Below are 20,935 nucleotides of genomic sequence, written 5' to 3' on the forward strand. Positions count from 1 at the left end.
ACCAAAATCTATAAAGAACTTATCAAACTCAACAGCCAAAAACAAATAATCCAGTGAAGAAATGGGCGAAAGACATCAATAGACCCCTCTACACAGAAACATCCAGATGGCTAACAGATACATGAAAAAATGCTCAACATCACTTATCATCAAGGAAATACAAATCAAAGCCACGATGAGAAACCAGCTCACACCTGTCAGAATGGCTAAAATTAACAATTCGGGCAATAACAGATGTTGGCAGGGATGCAGAGAAAGAGGAACTCTTGCACTGTTGGTGCTAATGCAAACTGGTGCAGCCACTCTGGAAAACAGTATGGAGGTTCCTAAAAAAATTAAAAATGGAATTACCCTATGGCCCACCAATTTCACTACTAGGTATTTATCCACGGGATGCAGGTATGCTTTTTCGAAGGGGCACATGCACCCCAAGGTTTATAGCAGTGCTGTCGAAATAGCCAAAGTATGGAAAGAGCCCAAATGTCCATTCGATGGATGAATGGATAAAGAAGATGTGGTATATGTATACAATAGAGTTACTTGGCCATCAGAAAGAATGAAATCTTGCCATTTGCAACTACATGGATGGAACTAGAGGGTGTTATGCTAAGCGAAATTAGTGAGGGAAAGATAAATATATAATTCCACTAATTTGTGGAATTTAAGACACAAAACAGATGAACATAAGGGAAGAGAAGTAAAAATCATATGAAAACAGGAAGAGGGACAAAACATAAGAGCCTCTTTAATATAGAGAACAAACTGAGGGTTGCTGGAGGAGTTGTCAGTAAGGGGATGGGCTAAAAGGGCAAGGGTACATTAAGAAGAACATTTGTTGGGCAGAACACATGAACAGACACTTCTCCAAAGAGGACATCCAGATGGCCAACAGACACATGAAACAGTGCTCAACATCCCTTATCATCAGGGAAATACAGATCAAAACCACACTGAGATACCATCTCACGCCAGTCAGAGTGGCTAAAATGAACAAATCAGGAGACTCTAGATGCTGGCGAGGATGTGGAGAAATGGACACCCTCCTACACTGTTGGTGGGAATGTAAACTGGTGCAGCCCCTCTGGAGAACAGTGTGGAGATTCCTCAAAAAATTAACAATAGAACTCCCCCATATCCCAGCAATAGCTCTGCTAGGAATTTACCCAAGGGACACAGAGTGCTGACGCATAGGGGCACGTGTACCCCAATGTTCATAACAGCACTCTCAACAATAGCCAAATCATGGAGAGAGCCTAAATGTGCATCAACTGACGAATGGATCAAGAAGATATGGTTTATCTAGACAATGGCATACTACATGGCAATGAGAAAGAATGAAATCTGGCCATGTGTAGCAACATGGATGGAACTCGATGGTGTTATGCTGAGCGAAATAAGTCAGGCAGAGAAGGACAGCTACCATATTTTGCACGTATAGGTGGATTAGGAGGAACTAAACAGAGGACCATGGGGGAGAAGGGGAAAAATAGTTGGGGAGAGGGTGGGAGACAAACCAGGAGAGACTCTTGAATGCTGAGAACAAACTGAGGGCTGATGGGGGTGGGGGAGAGGGGAAGGGGAGTGATGGGCATGGAGGAGGGCACTTGTTGGGATGAGCACTGAGTGTTATATGGAAACCAACTTGGCAATAAACTATTTAAGAAAAAAGACAAAAATGATTTGACAAAAAAAAAAAAAGAACATTTGTTGGGATGAGCACTGGGTGTTATATGAAGGGGATGAATAATTGGATTCTACTCCTGAAATCATTATTATACATATGCTAATTAACTTGGATGTAAATTTAAAAAAAAACAACAACCACAGTATCTTAGAAACGCTGGCTGGCCCAATAGGTTAAGCATCAGACTCTTCTTCTCAGGTCACCATTTCACAGTAGTTAGGGTCCTGCATCCCTTTCTGCACCGACAGTGTGGAGCCTGCTTGAGATTTCTTTCTCCCTCCCTCTATGCCCCTCCCTTGCTTTCGTGTGTGCTTAAGTGCCAGCGCTGTCTCTCTACCCTCTGTTACTCAAAAAAAAATTTTTTTTTAATCTTAAAATAAAAGTTACAGTTATACAAGACTTTGTTGTGCTGGCAGAAGTAAGACATATGTAGATCAGTTGATTAGAGTTAATCAAGAAGTCAAGGGGTGCCTGGGTGGCTCAGTCAGTTGAGCGTCCAACTTCGGCTCAGGTCATGATCTCAGGGTGCATGGGTCCGAGCCCTGCGTTGGGCTTTATGCTGGCAGCTAGCTTAGAGTCTGGAGCCTATTTTAGATTCTGTGTCTCCCTTTCTCTGACCTCCCCCTGCTCATGCTGTCTCTCTCAGAAATAAATAAAACATTAAAAAAATAAAAAAGTAGAATCAAGAAGTCAATTCCTTTTCAATAAGGGTATTACAGTAGTTCATTAGAGAAGAGGTTTGTTCTCAGATTATGCCTGGACAACTGGATGCATCTCCATCCACATGCAAAAAGATGAACTTTGGCTTCTACTTCACCATATAGAAAAATAAACTAAAAAAAAAACATACATGTAAGACTTAAAACAATCAAACTTAGAAAAAAATAAAGGGACTCTTGGGTTGCTTAGTCGGTTAGTCCAACTCTTGATATCAGCTCAGGTCATGATATCATGGTTTGTGGGTTTGAGCCTTGGGTCATGCTTCACACTGCTTGTGGGAAATCTGTTTGGGATTCTCTGCCTCTACCCTACTCATGCTCTTTCCCTCTTCCTCCCCTCCACACCTACCCACCCAGTAAATAATTAAGCTTTAAAAAAAATTTTGAGGAAAGGTCTCTAAGACCTTGGATTAGTTAGTGTTTTATGAGTTTATAAAAGAAAGAAAATGATAAGTTGGACCTTATCCAAACTCAAAGCTTTGGGGCACCTGGGTGGCTCAGTTGGATAAGTGCCCAGCTTTGGCTCAAGTCATGATCTCTTGGTCTTTGTGTTTGAGCCCCACGTCGGGCTCTGTGCTGTGCTTCAAAGCCTGAAGCCTGCTTCAAATAAATTCTGTGTTTCCCTCTGTCTCTGCACCTCTCTTGCTGTACTCTGTCTCTCTCTCAAAGTTCAAAGCTTCTGTGCTTCAAAATAAACTGTTAAGCAAATAAAAAAGGCAAGCAACAGAATGGTTGAAAATATTTGTAAAACCTTTGTTTTATAAAAGTTGTATCCAGAATTTTCCAAGAACTCCCGTAAAGAAACTGGAACCATCATATGTTGCTGGTAGAAATGTAACATGGTAAAGTCAACAGTTTGTTAGTTTCTTAAAAATACAAAGCTGTCACATGACACAGTAATCACACTTTTTAGATCTCTACCTGGGACTCAAATCCATGTCCTCACAAAGACTGGAATGTGATTGTTCATAGCAACATTAGTTTCTTAACCAAAGAGTGGAAACAAATATCCTTCAGCAGGTGAGTGGGTAGGCAAAATGTGGTGTATCCGTATAGTGGATACTATTCAGCAGTAGCAAGAAATGAACTGTTGGGATGGGACACCTGGGTGGCTCAGTCAGTTAAAGTGTCCAGCTCTTGGTTTCAGCTCAGGTCATGATCTCAATTCCTGAGTTCAAGCCCCACATTGGGCTCTGTGCTGACAGTTTTAAACCTGTTTGGGATTCTGTGTTCTTCCCCTCCATCTCTGCCCCTTCCCTGCTCATGTTCTCTCTCATTCAAAAATAGTAAGCATTAAAAAAAAAAAAAAAGCTTGACATGTTAAAATATGGATGAACTTCAAAAACACTATATGAAGTGTAAAAAGCCATACATAGAAGCCATGTATTATGGGACTCCATGTCTATAGAATACCCAGAAAAGGTAAATTATAGAGAAAGTTAGATAATCGTGATTGCCTAGGGCAGTGGGAGATAAATGAGCATGAGGGATCTTACTGGGACGAGGAAGATGTTCTAAATCTGATTTGTGGAGATCGTCACACCACTGGCTTAAGTTACTAAAAATGATTGACTTGGATACTTACCATAAGTTGGTTTTATTATATGCAAAATGTGTCTCAAGAAAGTATTTTCTCAAAAGCAAATGTGGGAGGGGCGCCTGGGTGGCTTAGTCGGTTAAGCGTCCGAGTTTCGCTTAGGTCATGATCTCGTGGATTCGAGCCCCGCGTCGGGCTCTGTGCTGACTGCCAGCTCAGAGCCTGGAGCCTGTTTCAGTCTGTGACTCCCTCTCTCTCTGACCCTCCCCTGCTCACGCTGTCTCTCTCTCTCTCTTTCTCTCTCTCTCTGTCTCTCCTAGAAATAAATTAAAAAAAAAGCAAATGTGGGAAATAAAATTAGATAGCATTATTGTCTTTAACCAGAAGCCTAAACTGTTATATTACCTTTTTTAAATAAGTTCATCTAAAATATGAGGATATATAAATTTTTTTCAGTTACTTTGAAGCTTTAATACTCTGATTCTAGAGCCAGGATCACTGGAAATAGCAGCCTAACTCCCTTTCATACTGACATTGGCATATGTGTATAATATACTTTTTTATGCAGTCATATTTTCCTAGATTCAAAACAGAAAACCCACTATATTTTCCTGGTCTTTACAAATGAATCATAGCATCTAGTTTACTGCTGTTACAGGTTTGGTATTGTTCCTGAAGCATTTGATGAAAGACACTAAAACCAGCTGAAGTTAGCTTTGCTTCCCATTCTCCATTTACTACATTTTTCTTTTTTATTATGTTTTATTTTGTTTGTTTTAGATCACTGTGTCCACTACTATGATCTTCGTAACACTAAACAGCCAATCATGGTATTCAAAGGACACCGAAAAGCAGTGTCTTACGCAAAGTTTGTGAGTGGTGAGGAAATTGTGTCTGCGTGAGTATCACTCTTCTGAGGTTGAACTTAACATGGAGCTCTGTCGTCATTGGCCAGTTTTATAATGTCACTGTGGGTATCTGTAAAGAGTGACACGGTGCTATATGCCTATATGCACTTTTTCATAAATAGTTGATTTTTATAATTTGTCTAATTAAAATACATGTATATTATGGTTTGTATTTCTCACTTTTATATGCTATTTATGAATAACATCTTGATGATGTTAGTTTTTAATGCACACACACCCCCTTTCAACATTTGAACTTCAGATTGGATTTCAGCCACTACTTCTCCATAAGAGAAAATCAACATAGTCAATATGGTACAATAAGAAATATTTCATTTATTAACATCAGTTAATATGTTATTGTATGTTTATCTGCATTGCAGTACAGTATAGTATTATTTATGATTTTAAGTGATATTTGGTTGATTCTGTGTTACTTGATGTCCCTATGGTTTCATGCTGAGTTTGAAATATGTTTTGAAAAGAACCAAGCATGGTTGCTTATATTTGACAAATACCCTTTGAGAAGCCTTACTGTAGAGAATTATACTGTAAGCTTTTATTTTGTTCGAAGGTTAACAAGAGGCCAACCAGATAAAGTAAATCTTGGTTGCTAACATATCACTGACCAAAGTTCTTCTAACAAAGGCGGCCCTTTCTTTCTATCATTCATTGCATACTTCTTTTTATTTTATGTTACCTTAGTAAATACCCTTTCTTAATTTCTCTCTTTTTCATATCTATTATTTCTTTTCATGCTTACTGATACCTTGTTTTCTTCTTTTCACTTAGTTTTTTTTTTTTTTTTCTTCACTTACTTTCTAATCTCTAATCTTAGGAGATTATTAATGACAGTGCCTTGGTATTAAACACTTGGCACCTCCCTCCTCATCTTCTGTACTAGTTGCTCTAGATAAGAAGTTGGTAATTTGAGTTGACTTAAGCAAGGCAATTTGAACTAAGTTACAAACATGGGGGGAAAAGTGAGAACTGAGGTTTCCAAGGGAAGGTAACATAGGTAATTAGTTCACAAACCTAAATTGGTGTTAACCAATCAAAATGTATCCCATCTTTAGGAGTAGTAATGGCAGTAAATAACTAAAATTTTATTCAGGTTCAAATGTGGATAGTACAATATGGCAGAAATCTTTTCAGTTTTGATTTATAAATGTTAAATGAATTTCAGCTAGCTGAAATACATGTATACTTATTTGTCTAAATTGGGAAATTTTAGTTGATCTTATTATGTGGATATGTTGTTTGTATTTTTCACCAATCTCTTGACCTTCTTAGGTTTTATCAGTCATGATTTTTTTTTCTTGAACATACTTACGGGTTAGAACTTTTTAGAATAAGTTTATCCACAAGTGTATTCGGAAATATTAAAAAGTAATATTAAAATATACATATTGCTACAACCTCTGGATTCTTGGCCAATAAAAAAATATATATATTTACATATACATAAAAAATATTTAATGCAACATTGTGAAGCAAAACACTAAATTTAAAACAACATAAATTTCTACTGAAAAACTAATGAGAAGTAATAGAGAAGTATTTAAAGAGCTGGAGTTCGGCCTCTGCAGTAAGACAGTTTCAATCTTGGCCCTGCTATTTACTAACTGGTATCTTGAAATTGTCCTTAACCTTCTCATTCTCAGTTGCCTCGTCTCTAAAATGAAGCTAATTATAGAAATGACATTGTGTGTCCTTAAATGAAGTAATGAATGTAAAACCGTCAGCATGGTGCCCTATTCTGTGAATGTTACAGTGAGAGAAAACATGATTTATTATGTAGTCATTACCAAAAATATCAAAGTATATTTTACAGAAAAATTATAAAGCAAATTACTGAATAAGAGATAAGCAATTTACAACATAATATGTATGGTATGATTGGATTTATCTAACAAAAAAAAAACATGGTATCTTACTCAACTTCTAAGACTGTATGATAGGTCTCTGTATGATAGGATTACCAGTGATCTTTATATTCAATTATTTTTTGGTAAATACCTGCATTTGCACATTATTTCAGTAAATGAATTATTTTATATAGACCATTCCAGTCATTCATAGTATTCTACCCCTTAGGTAGAACTAAACTGTCAAAATCATTTAAATTTAGTATACCAATACAGTTCAACAGTTGAAGGGTAAATCAGGTGGCATAGATTGTATCCCTAAAATTAAGCACAATTCCCAGTGGAACTTTGTTATTTGATGATTGTGGTATGATGGTATTGATGACTAATGTTTATTAGTAAGCACTTCCTATAATGTCCAGGGACTACTGAAAGCTTTTTAAATGAATTTAGTTTTCATATCTGATAGAATTCATCTAATTCAATAATGTAGCAGTCATTGTATTTCACATAACTAATGAACAATACTGAGGCCAGAAAGGTTATATAACTTTCCCAAGGTCAAAAACAAATTGATGGTATATTGAGCATTAGAACTCAGAAAATCTGGCTCCAGAGTCTGCATTCTAAACCACCAAACTGGATTGCTTCTTGTTAGTAGTGATGAGTTTCAGATGATGAGATCTTAAATGCATTCTAATTTTTTGTGTTTACCACAGTTCAACAGACAGCCAACTGAAGCTGTGGAATGTAGGGAAACCATATTGTCTACGTTCCTTCAAGGGTCACATCAATGAAAAAAACTTTGTAGGCCTCGCTTCCAATGGTGATTACATTGCTTGTGGTACGTAAAACCATCTTTTCCTGGAGCTTTCTAACAGGAATTTGTCACTGAAATTGCAATCAATGGACATAGACTACATACCAAGTCAGGAACTGATCTGTATGCTCAGAAAGTAGCATATTGAATTAGATTGTTCTGGAAGAAGCATTAGTTCTTCCTTCCTTCACTGAGCCCAAATCCTGTCCACATGAAATAGCATGAGACTGTTAAATATGTTTTGTAATTGTTCTTCATTGTGACATAATTTCTGTTGATATTACATAAAAGGAAATATTAATTTCTGTTAACGGCCTAATTTCAGAGACATTGTCTTAAGCTTGCTATTCATTTTGCTCTGTAGAGTGCTCTCTTTAGGAAGCAGTTTAGATAGTCTTTATTATTCTGGGGTTTTTGTCTTTTGTAATTTATACAAATTTAAATAAGAAAAGTCATATTAGATTTTGTTCAGATGCTACATGCACCTAATGCCTGAATATATGAACTTTAATGAATTCTTTCAAGTGACGTGGTCTTTATTTAGTGAAGTTGTATATAACCTAAACCCTTCCAGAACAAATCTCTTGCAATTATTCTACTGTGATAGCCTGCTCAAAAATATAGGTTTCTAGACTGCTTGTCTAATAGAGTAATATCTTTATTGGAGATTGGGACATAAGTTTTCTATGTTATTAAAATCTGCCTTTGTAAGTGCTATAACTTTCTTTTTCCTCTTAGATAGAAATCTTTCTAAATATCATTTAAGATTCATGGTATAATAACAAGTTTTTATTCTTTTTTATACCTCTGCTATTATAAGTGGGTTTTTGCAATAATTTCAGCCTTACAGTTATCAGTGCTGTATTATTTAACAATTATTATTTCTTTAGATTTGTAAAGTGTAGCTTTTCTTTATGAATCTTTTTCTCACATGATTCCCAGGAAATCCTGTGCTCTAGTCTTCCAAATTCAACCATAAAAGATTTGTCTTTGAGCTTAAACATTGAATAATAATTACCTTATGAATGTGATATCCTAATTCTGAGTTCCACCATTCTAAACAATGATTTATTTAAAAAATTTTTTTCAGGAAGCGAGAACAATTCTCTTTACCTGTACTATAAAGGACTTTCTAAGACTTTGCTAACTTTTAAGTTTGATACGGTCAAAAGTGTTCTGGATAAAGACCGAAAAGAAGATGATACAAATGAATTTGTTAGTGCTGTGTGCTGGAGGGCATTGCCGGATGGGGTAAGTTTTCATACCAGTTTTTTTCACCTTGATGTCTCTTGTAACACTTTATATATACACATATATATTCACATGTGTGAACTTTTTAAAGCTTAAAATACAAATCGATATGTGATAACACATTTTCTTTCTTGCTTAGTATTGCATCGTCACAGGAAACAGGCATTTTAGGTAGTGATTGAAACGTCACCAATGGAATGGTGTCATACTGATATAATGTCTCCCCTGTGTAGCCGTAGCATCCTGTGCATATCTCTATTTTAGCATTAGCACATCGTCTCTTTATATCTCGTCTAGAAGACAGGAAATTTCTAGAGTATACAGTGTGTCTTGTTTTCCTTAATGACCATTTGAAGTACATACTCAATAAACATTGAGCTCAACCTGGTATTAGCAAGAAAAAAACTTGATGTAGGTAAAGGAGAGTGCCCTATATGTACACCTAATTAAACACTATTTCAGAGCAAAATTCCTCCCTACAAAATATACTTCTATAAGAATGTTTAAGGGGTGCCTGGATGGCTCAGTCGGTTAAGTGTCCAACTTCAGCTCAGGTCATGATCTCATGGTTTGTGGGTTTGAGCTCCATGTTGGGCTCTGTGCTGACAGCTCAGAGCCTGGAGCTATTTCAGATTCTGTGTCTCCCTTTCCCACTTGTGTTCTGCCTCTCCCTCTCTCAAAAATAAATAAACATTAAAAAAATTTTTTTTAAAGAAGAATGTTTAAATACACTTAATTACTTAATAAGAAAGTTGCATTTCCAGGTTGCAAAAAATAAATCAATAAGAACAGTTTTCTGAAACTTGTCACTTACTCTTACATTTTAAAATATAAATGTTCTCATAAGTTATGTGAAGAAATAATTGTTTTTATTATCTTGATTAGTCACTCACTAATATCATCTTTTAAAAAATAGCTCTTTGGGTGCTTCCTTGGTTGGTTTTATTTTTGATCACAAAATTCTTAACTTGATGGGTACTTTAGGAATTCTGAGTTTCAGGTACTATTTAACTTTAATTAGATATATTCCATTCCTATCTTATTTAAAGTTCTGTGACTCAACTTCCAGTCTTAGCAATGGCAGACTAAGTGATTTGTATTAACCTTCCCCCTAAATAGAACTAGAAAAGTTGGACCAAGTATATTTATTTTAAAAACAATAACAGAAACCTATCTGAAGGCATTAGAATGTGAACAAGATAGAAAAGAATTACCAGCCTAGGAATGTGAACCTGGCTTTTGAGCATGCTTTTCTTCTGGGAGCATTTTCCAGTCTTGGTGTAGTGACTGAGAGCATTTCTGGTAACTTCACAGGTACACAAGAATTGGGGTCTAGTGTTCACCACCGTGGAGGTGAACTCACTTTGGTTCAGGTCCCCAGAGGGCTCTAGTCTTGGGTAAAGCACTAGAAGATAACCTCTCACTGTGATTGCAACTCAACTTCCAATCATACCTGTCCTGAAATTAAATTGAAATCATTCTGTATTGGTAGTTAAATTAAAATTAAATCCTCTTTGAAAGAAGATCTTCTGGAGAAAATCATCTAAAGACTTTTATTTTATTTTTCAAAAGCCCAGTTACAGTAACTAGGTTTCAATAAAAGACATGCATAGGACAAGGCAGGACGTTATCAATGAGTTCCGCATAAGCAGTGGACAATGGAAACAAAATCACAGCAGCTCCGGACACTGGAATTGTCGGACATAGCTTGGAAATAACCATGCTGACAAAGAAAAGACAAGAGTGAAAATTTTAGCTGGGACATAAAAAGCCATTTTAAAAAATGAAAATCCTAGGGAAGTGGAAAATTATAATTATTAAAACTAAGAAGTCAGTGGATGGAGTGTACAGAAGGTAAGACAGTTGAAAAGAAAATCAATGAACTTTTATAGGTAAGTTAGGAGAAAATGTACAGAAGGAAGTATGGAGAGACAAATATGAAGAAAAAACAAAGAAAAGATAGAGGATGAAGTAAGAAAGTTTAACATACTCAATAGGAAACCTAAAATGAGAGAAAAGAAATCATGCAATTAAGCAAATATTAGAAAGGATTATTGTTGATAACTTCACAAAATTGATGAAAGACATCAAGGCAGAGATCCAGTGAGCCCTTGTGCCGCAAAGAATAATCTACAATGTGAGTAAAGATTTAATATTATACTGGGACCATGAAGAGACTTAGGCTTACCTGAAAACCTGACCTTGAGTCTGCCTTCTCATAGTAACACTTGGCGGAAACATGCTGAGTTATGACAAACATGGAATGTTCTTGCTAGAGACTAGTTATCTCTTAAACTTGCTGTGAAAGCCCACCGGTGGTATTGTATCTAGACTCAGAGACCCGTGAGTTGGCATATTGGCCATACGTCTATCCAAAGTGAATGATGAGAGACTGACAGGAAACCAAGGCAGAGTCTCTGTGTCTAGAACCACACGCACCATAACTGTCCTTGGCAGCTGTGTGAACCGTGTGTGCAGTTCGGGAGAGGTGAAGAAGCTTTGCGTGTGTGTAGTTGCTTGGCCTCCTGCTGAGTTTGCAGATGTTGTGCATCCTGGATTTCCTATCCCATATACCTCTGTAAACTAATTAACCCAGTGCAAGACTAAAGCCACTTGTGTCTGATCCTGTGACCCTGCTATTAGGACAGGCACCCTTTGACATGTCATAATAAAACTGCTATAAATAAAATGCAAAGGGAGATTATTGAAGTAAGACAGAGAAAAAGTACTGTTTTAAAAAGACCAGCTATTAGATTGACAACCAATTTCTCATGAAGCAACAGAACCCAGAAGTAGTAGAGCCAGGTGTTCGTGTGTAAAGGGACATAAATACCTGCCAGTCTCATTTCTCTACCCAGTGAACATCTCTCAAGACACAGGTAACATAAAGACACTTTTAGATAAATAAATATGAAGCATTTGCTACCAGTAGACCTGCACTAAAGAAAACCTGAAACGATCTTTTTACGGTGGTGGGAGGAAAAGATGCAGAAGATGAAGATGAAGGTCCCAGATGCAGAAAGGAATGGAAAAAGATGAAGGAATAGTAATGGTGAAAAGGAAGAGAAGTGGGAATATGCAGTAAATCTAAATGCATATTGACTATATACAGCAGTGATGCCTCATTGGATTTAATAAGCACATAGAATTAAATATTTGACAGTAATAACGTAAGCCAGAAAGATACATGTAATTAAGGTGTTCTCAGGTCTTTGCCTTGTCAGGGAAGGAGAAAACTGATTACTATTAGACTGAAAAGGATGCATACTGTAGTTCATAGGATAACCTTGAAGTAAGTTCTTAAAGTGTGTTACCTAGACCAGAAAAGTTCTCTAACTCAACACCATTATCAGTCAGATTTATTTTAAATTTGATTTTTATAGAACAGCAACTTCGATTAGGCACGAAAAATAACTCCGTTTCATTATTTTAGATGAGGCAGAAAGTGCGAGAGAGTCTTTTGTTTACTTATTCAACAGATATTTATTATGTGCAGTCACAGTTCTAGATACAGAAGATAAATTTGAACAAGACTGTAAGAGAAATTCTGGCCCTCTTAGGAGACTTAAAATTTTTATGTGCCAGAGGAGACAAAAAACAAAATAAATAAGTTATTATATTTGAAGGTGACAAATGACCTGGAGGAAAAGAAAGCAGGAGATTGGGACAGAGAGACCTGGGGTAGAGAGCCATGGTGCTCAGCTGTGGCAGCATAGTCGCCTGAGTAGCTGACGAAGAGCAAAGACTAGGACATGAAGCCGGAATCCACACTTAAATGTGGAAGAGTATCTCGGGTGGAGTAAACAGTTCAGAGGCCTTGACGTTAAGAAAGTGTTAGGTGTTAAGGGAACAGAAAGAAGGCCAGCATTGCTGCACCACAGTGAGCTGGGTGGCAAAGAAGAACCATTTCAACAGAGCATCATTTTCCAAAGTCTGGCCTTGGGTTTTTACCAGCTGGGAGTTGGGAGCATTATAGGTTTGGAGCAAAGGAATGATACAATCTGACTTGAATTTTTTGAAAATCAGTTTGGCTATATTGTAGAGAATAGACTGTGAGATGTTAGGAATGGAGGCAGGAAGGCTGTTGGAATAATCCAGCTAAGATAAAACACAGGTATACTAGTGAGAAGCAGTCCGATCCTGTTCATATTGTGAATGTGGAACCAATAAATGCACGTAGAGTGAAGAGAAAAGTCTAGGATACACGGAGGTTTTTTTCCCCCCAAATAACTTTAGGAGCGTAGTTGCCAGTAATTGAGGGGAAGTGTGTGAGAGGAGAATAGGGGTTGACTTTTACACTAGCTGTTTAAGTTACTAAAAATACAAAGTAGAGATGCGAAGTTTGAGATGTACTTGCCTTCTAAGTAGATAGACCAAGTTTGGAGTTCACAGCAGATTGTGGGGCCAGAGATGGAAATTGGGAGCTATAAGCTTATGACATCTAATTAGAGATTAGAAGCAGTATGAATACCCTATTTTGGAGGGCACTTTAGTGTTCAGTGATTGAAGCAACAAGGAGGAATCAACAAAGACTTAGAGTAGTTATTGGGACGCCTGGTTGGCTCTGTCAGTGAGGTGGCTGCCTTCAGCTCAGGGCATGATCTCATGGTTCGTGAGTTTGAGCCCCATGTTGTGCTCTCTGCTGTGAGCACAGAGCCCACTTCATATCCTCTGTCCCCCTTTTTCTGCCCCTCCCTCGCTTATGTATCTCCCCTCCCCCTCCCTTCCCTTCCCTCCCTCCTCTCCTCCCCCTCGTCTCCTCCCCCTCCTCTCCTCCCCTCAATGAATGAGTGAATGAATGAATGAATAAAAGAGTGGTTATGGTAAGAAAACTTGTGCCTGGGAAGCCAATGAAAATTTTTCAAGGAGGAATTGATTGGCTTTGTCAAATGCTACTCAAATAAGTGAGATGAATAAAAAATGAAAGGAGTAAAAGTGTGATGGAGAGTGATTGTAAGAAAAAAAAAGGAAGGAGAAATTGGAGGTAGTGAAATACAGAGATCTGCTTTGGGGTATAGTAACATAATACCATGTTTAATCTCACCTAGATTACTTAGTTTCTTACAATATGAAATACCTATCTCTAAAGAGGCCAGACATTTCATTGTCTTTCTGTGCTTTATTTTGATCATAAGAAAGAGATCAATTTAAGGACACTTATAATATAGCTGAATTTTGAAAGTATTTTTAGTTTTTAGACAAATACGAGTGATATATCAATTTACTGAATGAACTAAAATGACATAAAATGACCTAAAAATCTTCAATTAATGATATAATGCAAAAATTGCATGTGATTTTCTGTTATTTATGGCAGTAATTTAGTTATAGAGAATGGTTGAGAAATTAACAATGGGGGTAGAGGGAAAGGCACAAATACAAATTAGATATATCCTTTTAGGACAGTATCTCAGTTTTTATTTTATGTTTTCTTTAAATTTTTTAATGTTTTATTTTATTTTATTTTTGAGAGAGAGAGAGAGACAGTGGATGAACTGGGGAGGGGCAGAGAGAGGGAGACACAGCATCCGAAGCAGGCTCCAGGCTCTGAGCTGTCAGCACAGAGCCCGACGTGGAGCTCAAACTCACAAACCACGGGACCACGACCTGAGCCAAAGTCAGATGCTTAAATGACTGAGCCACCTAGGCGCCCCAAGACAGAAAATCTCTAATGTTACTTTTAATTTCAGGGACAATACTTTGTCCTTTGTCTATTTTTATTCCTTCCTGTATTTTCCTTGTGTCTAAAAGCACTTTTACTCAGTCACTTTTGGGGTTGCTGACAGATTCTTCTGTCCTTTCTCCTTAGCTTCGTCTTGCAAAAGTAATGGCTCTGGCATTCTTACTAAAATGCAAAAATCTCCAGTATATTTAATATTCAAAGGAATTTTAAGCTGTTTCATTTGACCTCTAGTGAAAATACTTTGTTTTTTTAAAAGAATTTTCACATGCAGTTTAGATCCTCTCAAGAATAGAAATGGTAATGATTCTCTTATCTACTGAAGAATGCACAGTTTATTTTATATTTGTTTTTAGTTTGTTATTTTAATTCACTTGAAAACATTTCAACTAAGGTAACCTCAGTGGTTTAGAGTTACTGATATAAAGATGTTCTATTGTTGCCAAATTACTAGTCTTCTCCCTCCCAGGTCTAAATCTTATTATTTGCATTGCCAAATTCATTAGTAATTTTCATGATATTTAAAATATGAATTTGTGAGAGAAATAACTATTAGGAATAACATCATTTTACCTTTGTTTAGGATTTGGAATTTAATTTCCTCATTGGTCATTTTTTTAAATATAAATGAGGAGAACTTGATTGATCATATGTTTAACTTTCTGTAATGAAAGAGCTTTACTATCTACTTACTTGAAGAAACAGTTGTAAATTCTAGAACTTTTTAAGTGTACTGTACCTGTATAGGATTGTACATCCAAATATCTTCCATTTGAATGATTATACAATCTTTAAAATAAATGTGGTTTGCTGCATTTACATAGGTAGCAGTCAGCTTTATACTTTTGAATATAGAAAATTGAGGGTCTTAATAGTCTGTCATTTCAGTTCATTTTCTAACTCTACTTTGAAAGGTACACCATAATTTATTTGGTACTGTGTGCAGATGTAATAAAATTTGCTGAAATTTCTTGGATATAGCCGTTATGTAGATTAATAAAGCTTCTTTGGTAATCAGGTCTATGTCAAGTCTAGTTTCAACCTTTCTTTCTGAAATATACTATTTATTCACAATTTTTGGCAGGCATTAATGTGGACTAACATAAATTTTGTTTTCTTTCTCCCTCCGTCCCTCCCTTCCTTTCTTTGACATCTCTAAATCTTCAAATTAAAGGAGTGTGTATGCCTAAAAGGCAGTAGTGATATGGCCAGAATAATTCACTAACTAAATAATTATCTTTAACTAATATGGAGTTCATTTAGAGAAAAATTTTTGCAATTTTAAGAGGGCGTAGGGGGGGTCAGTGTGAATTTCCTTGGCAAGCATTTTGCTAGAGTGTAATATCAACTTGGAACATTATCTCTTGGGTTTTTTACTAAATGATTCTTATAGTAGCTCATTACTCAAAGAAACAATTAGAAAGGAATGTATGGGGGAGTGCCTGGGTGACGCAGTTGGTTAAGTGACCAACTCTTGATTTTGGCTCAGATCATGATCTCATGGTTCCTGAGGTCAAGCCCTGCATTGGACTCTGGGCTGATAGCATAGAGCCTGCTTGAGATTCTCTCTCTCACTTTCTCTCTGCCCCTCTCCCACTCATGCATGCTCACCTACTCTCTCTCTCTCTCTCTCAAAAATAAACATAAAAATAGAAATGAATACATGTATATATTAGAGAATTTACAAAAAAACAAAGAAAAAATGGCTATTGTCATTTTTTTCCAGGAATAACCAATAGTAACATTTTCTGTTAATGGGTACTATTTTTTAAATAAAATTGAGTATTTTATAAATTACCATGTAGTCTCCTTTTTTTTTCATGTATTCTTTACCTTTTGCCTTTATCATGAACATTTTCCAGGTCTAAATGTATTTTGAAAAGAGTATTTCCAGTGACTGCGTATTATTCTATTCTAAAGTTTCACCATAACTGGCATACCATTGCTTTGTTAAAGATATTAATGTTTACTTTTTACTACTATGTAACTTTATTACTTGGAATACTTCTTACATATTTTTGCAGTAAATCTTTAAATTTCAGATTAGTTCTTTGGACGAGAACCTTCAAGATTTGTCCATTTAAAGAAAATGAATACTTTTAAAGCTTTTGATTACAATTAGTTTGCCTTCCAGAAAAGTTTTCTTACATTGCTTTTGTGCCCAGAAGCCATGTGCACAGAAACATGGGATGTAATGCCAGTATCTTTGCCATTTTGAAATATTTTGTTAAGTAAATACATACTCATTTTTAATTGTTTCCATAAGCAATTTTCTAAAACCTTAACTTTTGACTTTTACATATTGTATCCTTACATACTGAAAATTGTCTTTTTTAATAGAAATTCTTGATTGAAAGGGAAATATCATACAGAATTGAGATTTTGTTTTATAATCAGTCCTTTGGCAGTTTGGTGTTGGTAATTCAAGTCTTTTCCACTATCTCTCACACCCTACAAGCTAAGATAAATTTGAGACAGTACTATTTATTCTTGGTTTCTGTTATATCTTTTTTTTTATTATTACTGCTTTATTCAGAGATTGCAGCTAGGTAAAGGAGATCACAGGTGTTCTGTATCTGTGGGTCCTTCTGTTGACATGACCCTTTAAAACTAGTGGAATAAAATATAAATTGACTCAAGAATGTAAATGACTGTTTCTATTATCTGATCATAGCTATTTAAAGGGACACCGTATTTTTGTGTTGGAAGCAGATCCTAAGCACATTGTAACTCCCTGAGACAGTAGGGGGCCCTCATCATTTTTTTATCAGTTCTGAATCATATTATACATACTTATCTAGTCTTGGGTCACCAATTCTAAATGGATATCTAATGAGAAAAGGCGGTACTTGTAGAGGACACTTAACACCTCATTAGCTCTTCAAAAGTTATTAAAATGTATACTCTGTCCTCAGGAAAAGCATTGATTATTAAGGATGGATATTTTCTTTTGTGGCCTGAAACACCAGGAATCATAATGAAAGTTTCTGTAACTCTAGAATGAAGGATGTTGGGACAAGGATTTTCCTAATTTCCCTCCCTTGAAATAAAGTCCAGGGGAATCTGTTCAAAGTTATAGTTATGTAGGTGAGAGCTTCTTTTTCAGTCATAAAATACATTTTTTATATTCTTATTTCTAATAAATAAGACTTTATATAATGAAACACCTTTTTTTAAGTGTTTTTAACTAAAACACTTAAAGAGATCTTTTTTTTTTCTTAAATAGTTTATTGTCAAGTTGGTTTCCATATAACACCCAGTGCTCATCCCCACAAGTGCCCTCCTCCATGCCCATCACTCCCCTTCCCCTCTCCCCCACCCCCATCAGCCCTCAATTTATTCTCAGCATTCAAGAGTCTCTCATGGTTTGCCTCCTTCCCTCTCCCCAACTACTTTTCCCCTTCTTCTCCCGCATGGTCCTCTATTAGCTTCCTCCTAATCCACCTATATGTGCAAACATAAGGTATCTGTCCTTCTGTGCCTGACTTATTTCGCTCAGCATAACACCCTCTAGCTCCATCCATTGTTGCTACACATGGCCAGATTTCATTCTTTCTCATTGCCATGTAGTATGCCATTGTCTAGATAAACCACATCTTCTTGATCCATTCATCAGTTGATGGACACTTAGGCTCTCTCCATGATTTGGCTATTGCTGAGAGTGTGGCTGTAAACATTGAGGTACATGGGCCTCTGTGTATCAGCACTCCTGTGTCCCTTGGGTAAATTCCTAGCAGTGTTATTGCTGGGTCATAGGGGAGTTCTATTGTTAATTTTTTGAGGAACCTTCATACTGTTTTCCAGAGGCATTGCACCAGTTTACATTCCTACCAACAGTGTAGTAGGGTACCCGTTTCTCCACATCCTCGCCAGCATCTAGAGTCTCCTGATTTGTTCATTTTCGCCACTCTGACTGACATAAGGTGGTATCTCAGTGTGGTTTTGATTTGTATTTCCCTGATGAGGAGGGATGCTGAGCATTGTTTCATGTGTCTGTTGGCCATCTGGATGTCCTCTTTGGAGAAGTATCTGTTCATGTCTTCTGCCCATTTCTTCACTGGATTATTTGTTTTTTGGGTGTGGAGTTTGGTGAGTTCCTTCTAGATTTTGGTTACTAGTCCTTTATCTGATATATCATTTGCAACTATCTTTTCCCATTCCATCAGTTGCCTATTAGTTTTATGGATTGTTTCCTTTGCCGTGCAGAAGCTTTTTATCTTGATCGGTCCCAGTAGTTCATTTTTGCTCTTGATTGCCTTGCCTTTGGGGCTGTGTAGAGTAAGAAATTGCTACGGTTGAGGTCAAGGAGGTTTGTTTTCCTGCTTTCTCTTCTAGGGTTTTGATGGTTTCCTGTCTCACATTCAGGTCCTTTATCCATTTTGAGTTTATTTTTGTGTATGGTGTGAGAAAGTGGTCTAGTTTCATTCTTCTGCATGTTGCTGTCCAGTTCTCCCAGCACCATCTGTTAAAGAGGCTGTCTTTTTTCCATTGGATACTCCTTCCTGCTTTGTCAAAGATTAGTTGGCCATACATTTGTGGGTCCAATTCTGAGTTCTCTATTCTATTCTATTGGTATATGTGTCAGTTTTTGTGCCAAGAGATCTTTTCTTTACCTAAATCTTTGATGATTCCTATCCATTAAAAATATTTACTGAATAGGGGCTCCTGGGTGGCTCACTTGGTTGAGCATCTTCAGCTTCGGCCATGATCTCATCATTTTCAAGTTTGAACCCCACTTTGGGCTCTGTGTAAATAGTCATCTTGAAGTCTGGAGACTGCTTCAGATTGTGTGTCTCCCTCTCTCTCTGCTCCTCCCCCAATTGTACTCTGTCTCTCTCTCTCTCTCTTTCAAAAATAAAAAAATATAAAAAAAATTTGTTGCATAAGTTAATATACTACCTTGTAGTATTATTTGTATTCATGTCTCTTATCCTCTGCTCACCTATAAATTCCTTGAAAAAAGGCATCCTACTGTATTGAACAAGAGCATAGACAATGGAACCAGGCCACTTAGGTTCAATCACATTTTCTAAATAGTAGCTTTGTACCTTGCTCAAGTCCCTCAGCTGTCCTGTGCTTCAATTTCTTCATCAATATTTAAAAATATTTTTTTAAAGTAGGCTTCACACTCACTCTGGGCTTGAACTCTTATCCTGAGATTAAGAGTCACATACTCTAAAGACCGAGCCAGCCAGGTGCCCCCTCCTCATCTATAAAGCGCTGATGATAATAATAACCTATCTATTAGGATTATTATAAAGTTAAAGTAAGTTAATGTATATAAAGAGTTTAGAATAGCTTTTGGCACAGAGTAAGAGCTATATAAATGTTTGATAATACTGTCATTCATTTTTAATTATCCTTAGCAGTAAGTAAATTGTTTGCACATAATTTGTAATTAGTATATGATTTTCGTAATGAATGATACAGTCTTCAGGCTTGTCCTTTATCTTGTTTGTTGCATAATTAATTAAATACTAATTTTGGAACCAAAGAGTAGTGCTGGGAGATACTTCTGACATCTAATAGACTCCCTTGAAACTCAGTGGTAATATCAAGATTACATCAGTTTAAGAAAACTAGTTTTCCTGACATCAGCATTCATGGATACCTATGTAATTATTTCATAATTACCAATTTGCCCCTTGGGATAACTTTCAGGCTTTTGCATATTTTCAAGAGCAATGAAATTTTTAGTGCACGCACTATAGGGAAGTGCATACAACTATAGGGAAGTTAAGTTAGCTTAATATTTTTGTTAAATTTAGAGCCTATTCTTCCCTTCCTACATTGCTACTATTTTATAATTTATTCTTCTTTCAAAAAGACTTAACATTTATTTTTCTAATGTATATGTTTTTATCTAAGAGGTAGGCACCCTCTCTGGCTTAGTAAACACTGTGTTTAAAGCAGTTGATTGCATAAAACTAAAGCACATGTAAAAAGCCATTCTGCTTTCATTAAAGTGCAGAATGCATCTATAATAATATCATTTATACCAGTGATTCTGAAACCTGACCGATTATCAGAATCACCATGGGGGCTTANACACATATATATATGTATATATAACAAAACGGATCTATTCTTAGACCTATGAAGCCCTGTTTAGGAGGAGGAAGGAAGCAGGGTAGAGACTTAGATTAAAAACTTCCCCAGGCCTTTTTGGAAAATTATATGAATATTCAAGTTTGGGAACAGATGATTTGTGTTACTACTATAAAGAGATTTGTTAGACATAATAACCAAAAGGCAAAAATAGCATCTGCTAACAAGGTAATAATTATAATTATGAATATCTAATATCTGTTAGATTTTGCTACTCCATTACACCCTTGGGAAAAGACACAAATAAAAAATGTAGTCTTTTTAATCAGCCTTTAATACATATTAGCTTTGCACACTTCTAAGCTGTTTCTGATCCTGAATTCTTCAGTGAACATAGAGAAGACAGCATGGGAGCTTCTT

General features: G+C 36.3%; 1 protein-coding gene across 2 annotated transcripts in view; it reads left to right on the forward strand.

The window, feature by feature from the left end:
• Positions 1 to 20,935, forward strand: part of COP1 (COP1 E3 ubiquitin ligase) — a 220,383-nt gene that overhangs the window by 167,844 nt on the left and 31,604 nt on the right. For both annotated transcript variants that reach the window (XM_077763321.1, XM_077763323.1), the window contains exons 16-18: positions 4,721 to 4,838; positions 7,436 to 7,560; positions 8,627 to 8,787. In XM_077763321.1, coding sequence (XP_077619447.1) covers positions 4,721 to 4,838; positions 7,436 to 7,560; positions 8,627 to 8,787 — 404 coding nt within the window. The remainder of the gene's footprint in view (positions 1 to 4,720; positions 4,839 to 7,435; positions 7,561 to 8,626; positions 8,788 to 20,935) is intronic.

This window comes from Crocuta crocuta, unplaced genomic scaffold (genome assembly GCF_008692635.1).
Source record: "Crocuta crocuta isolate KB4526 unplaced genomic scaffold, BGI_CrCroc_1.0 scaffold3, whole genome shotgun sequence".
Taxonomy (NCBI): domain Eukaryota; kingdom Metazoa; phylum Chordata; class Mammalia; order Carnivora; family Hyaenidae; genus Crocuta; species Crocuta crocuta.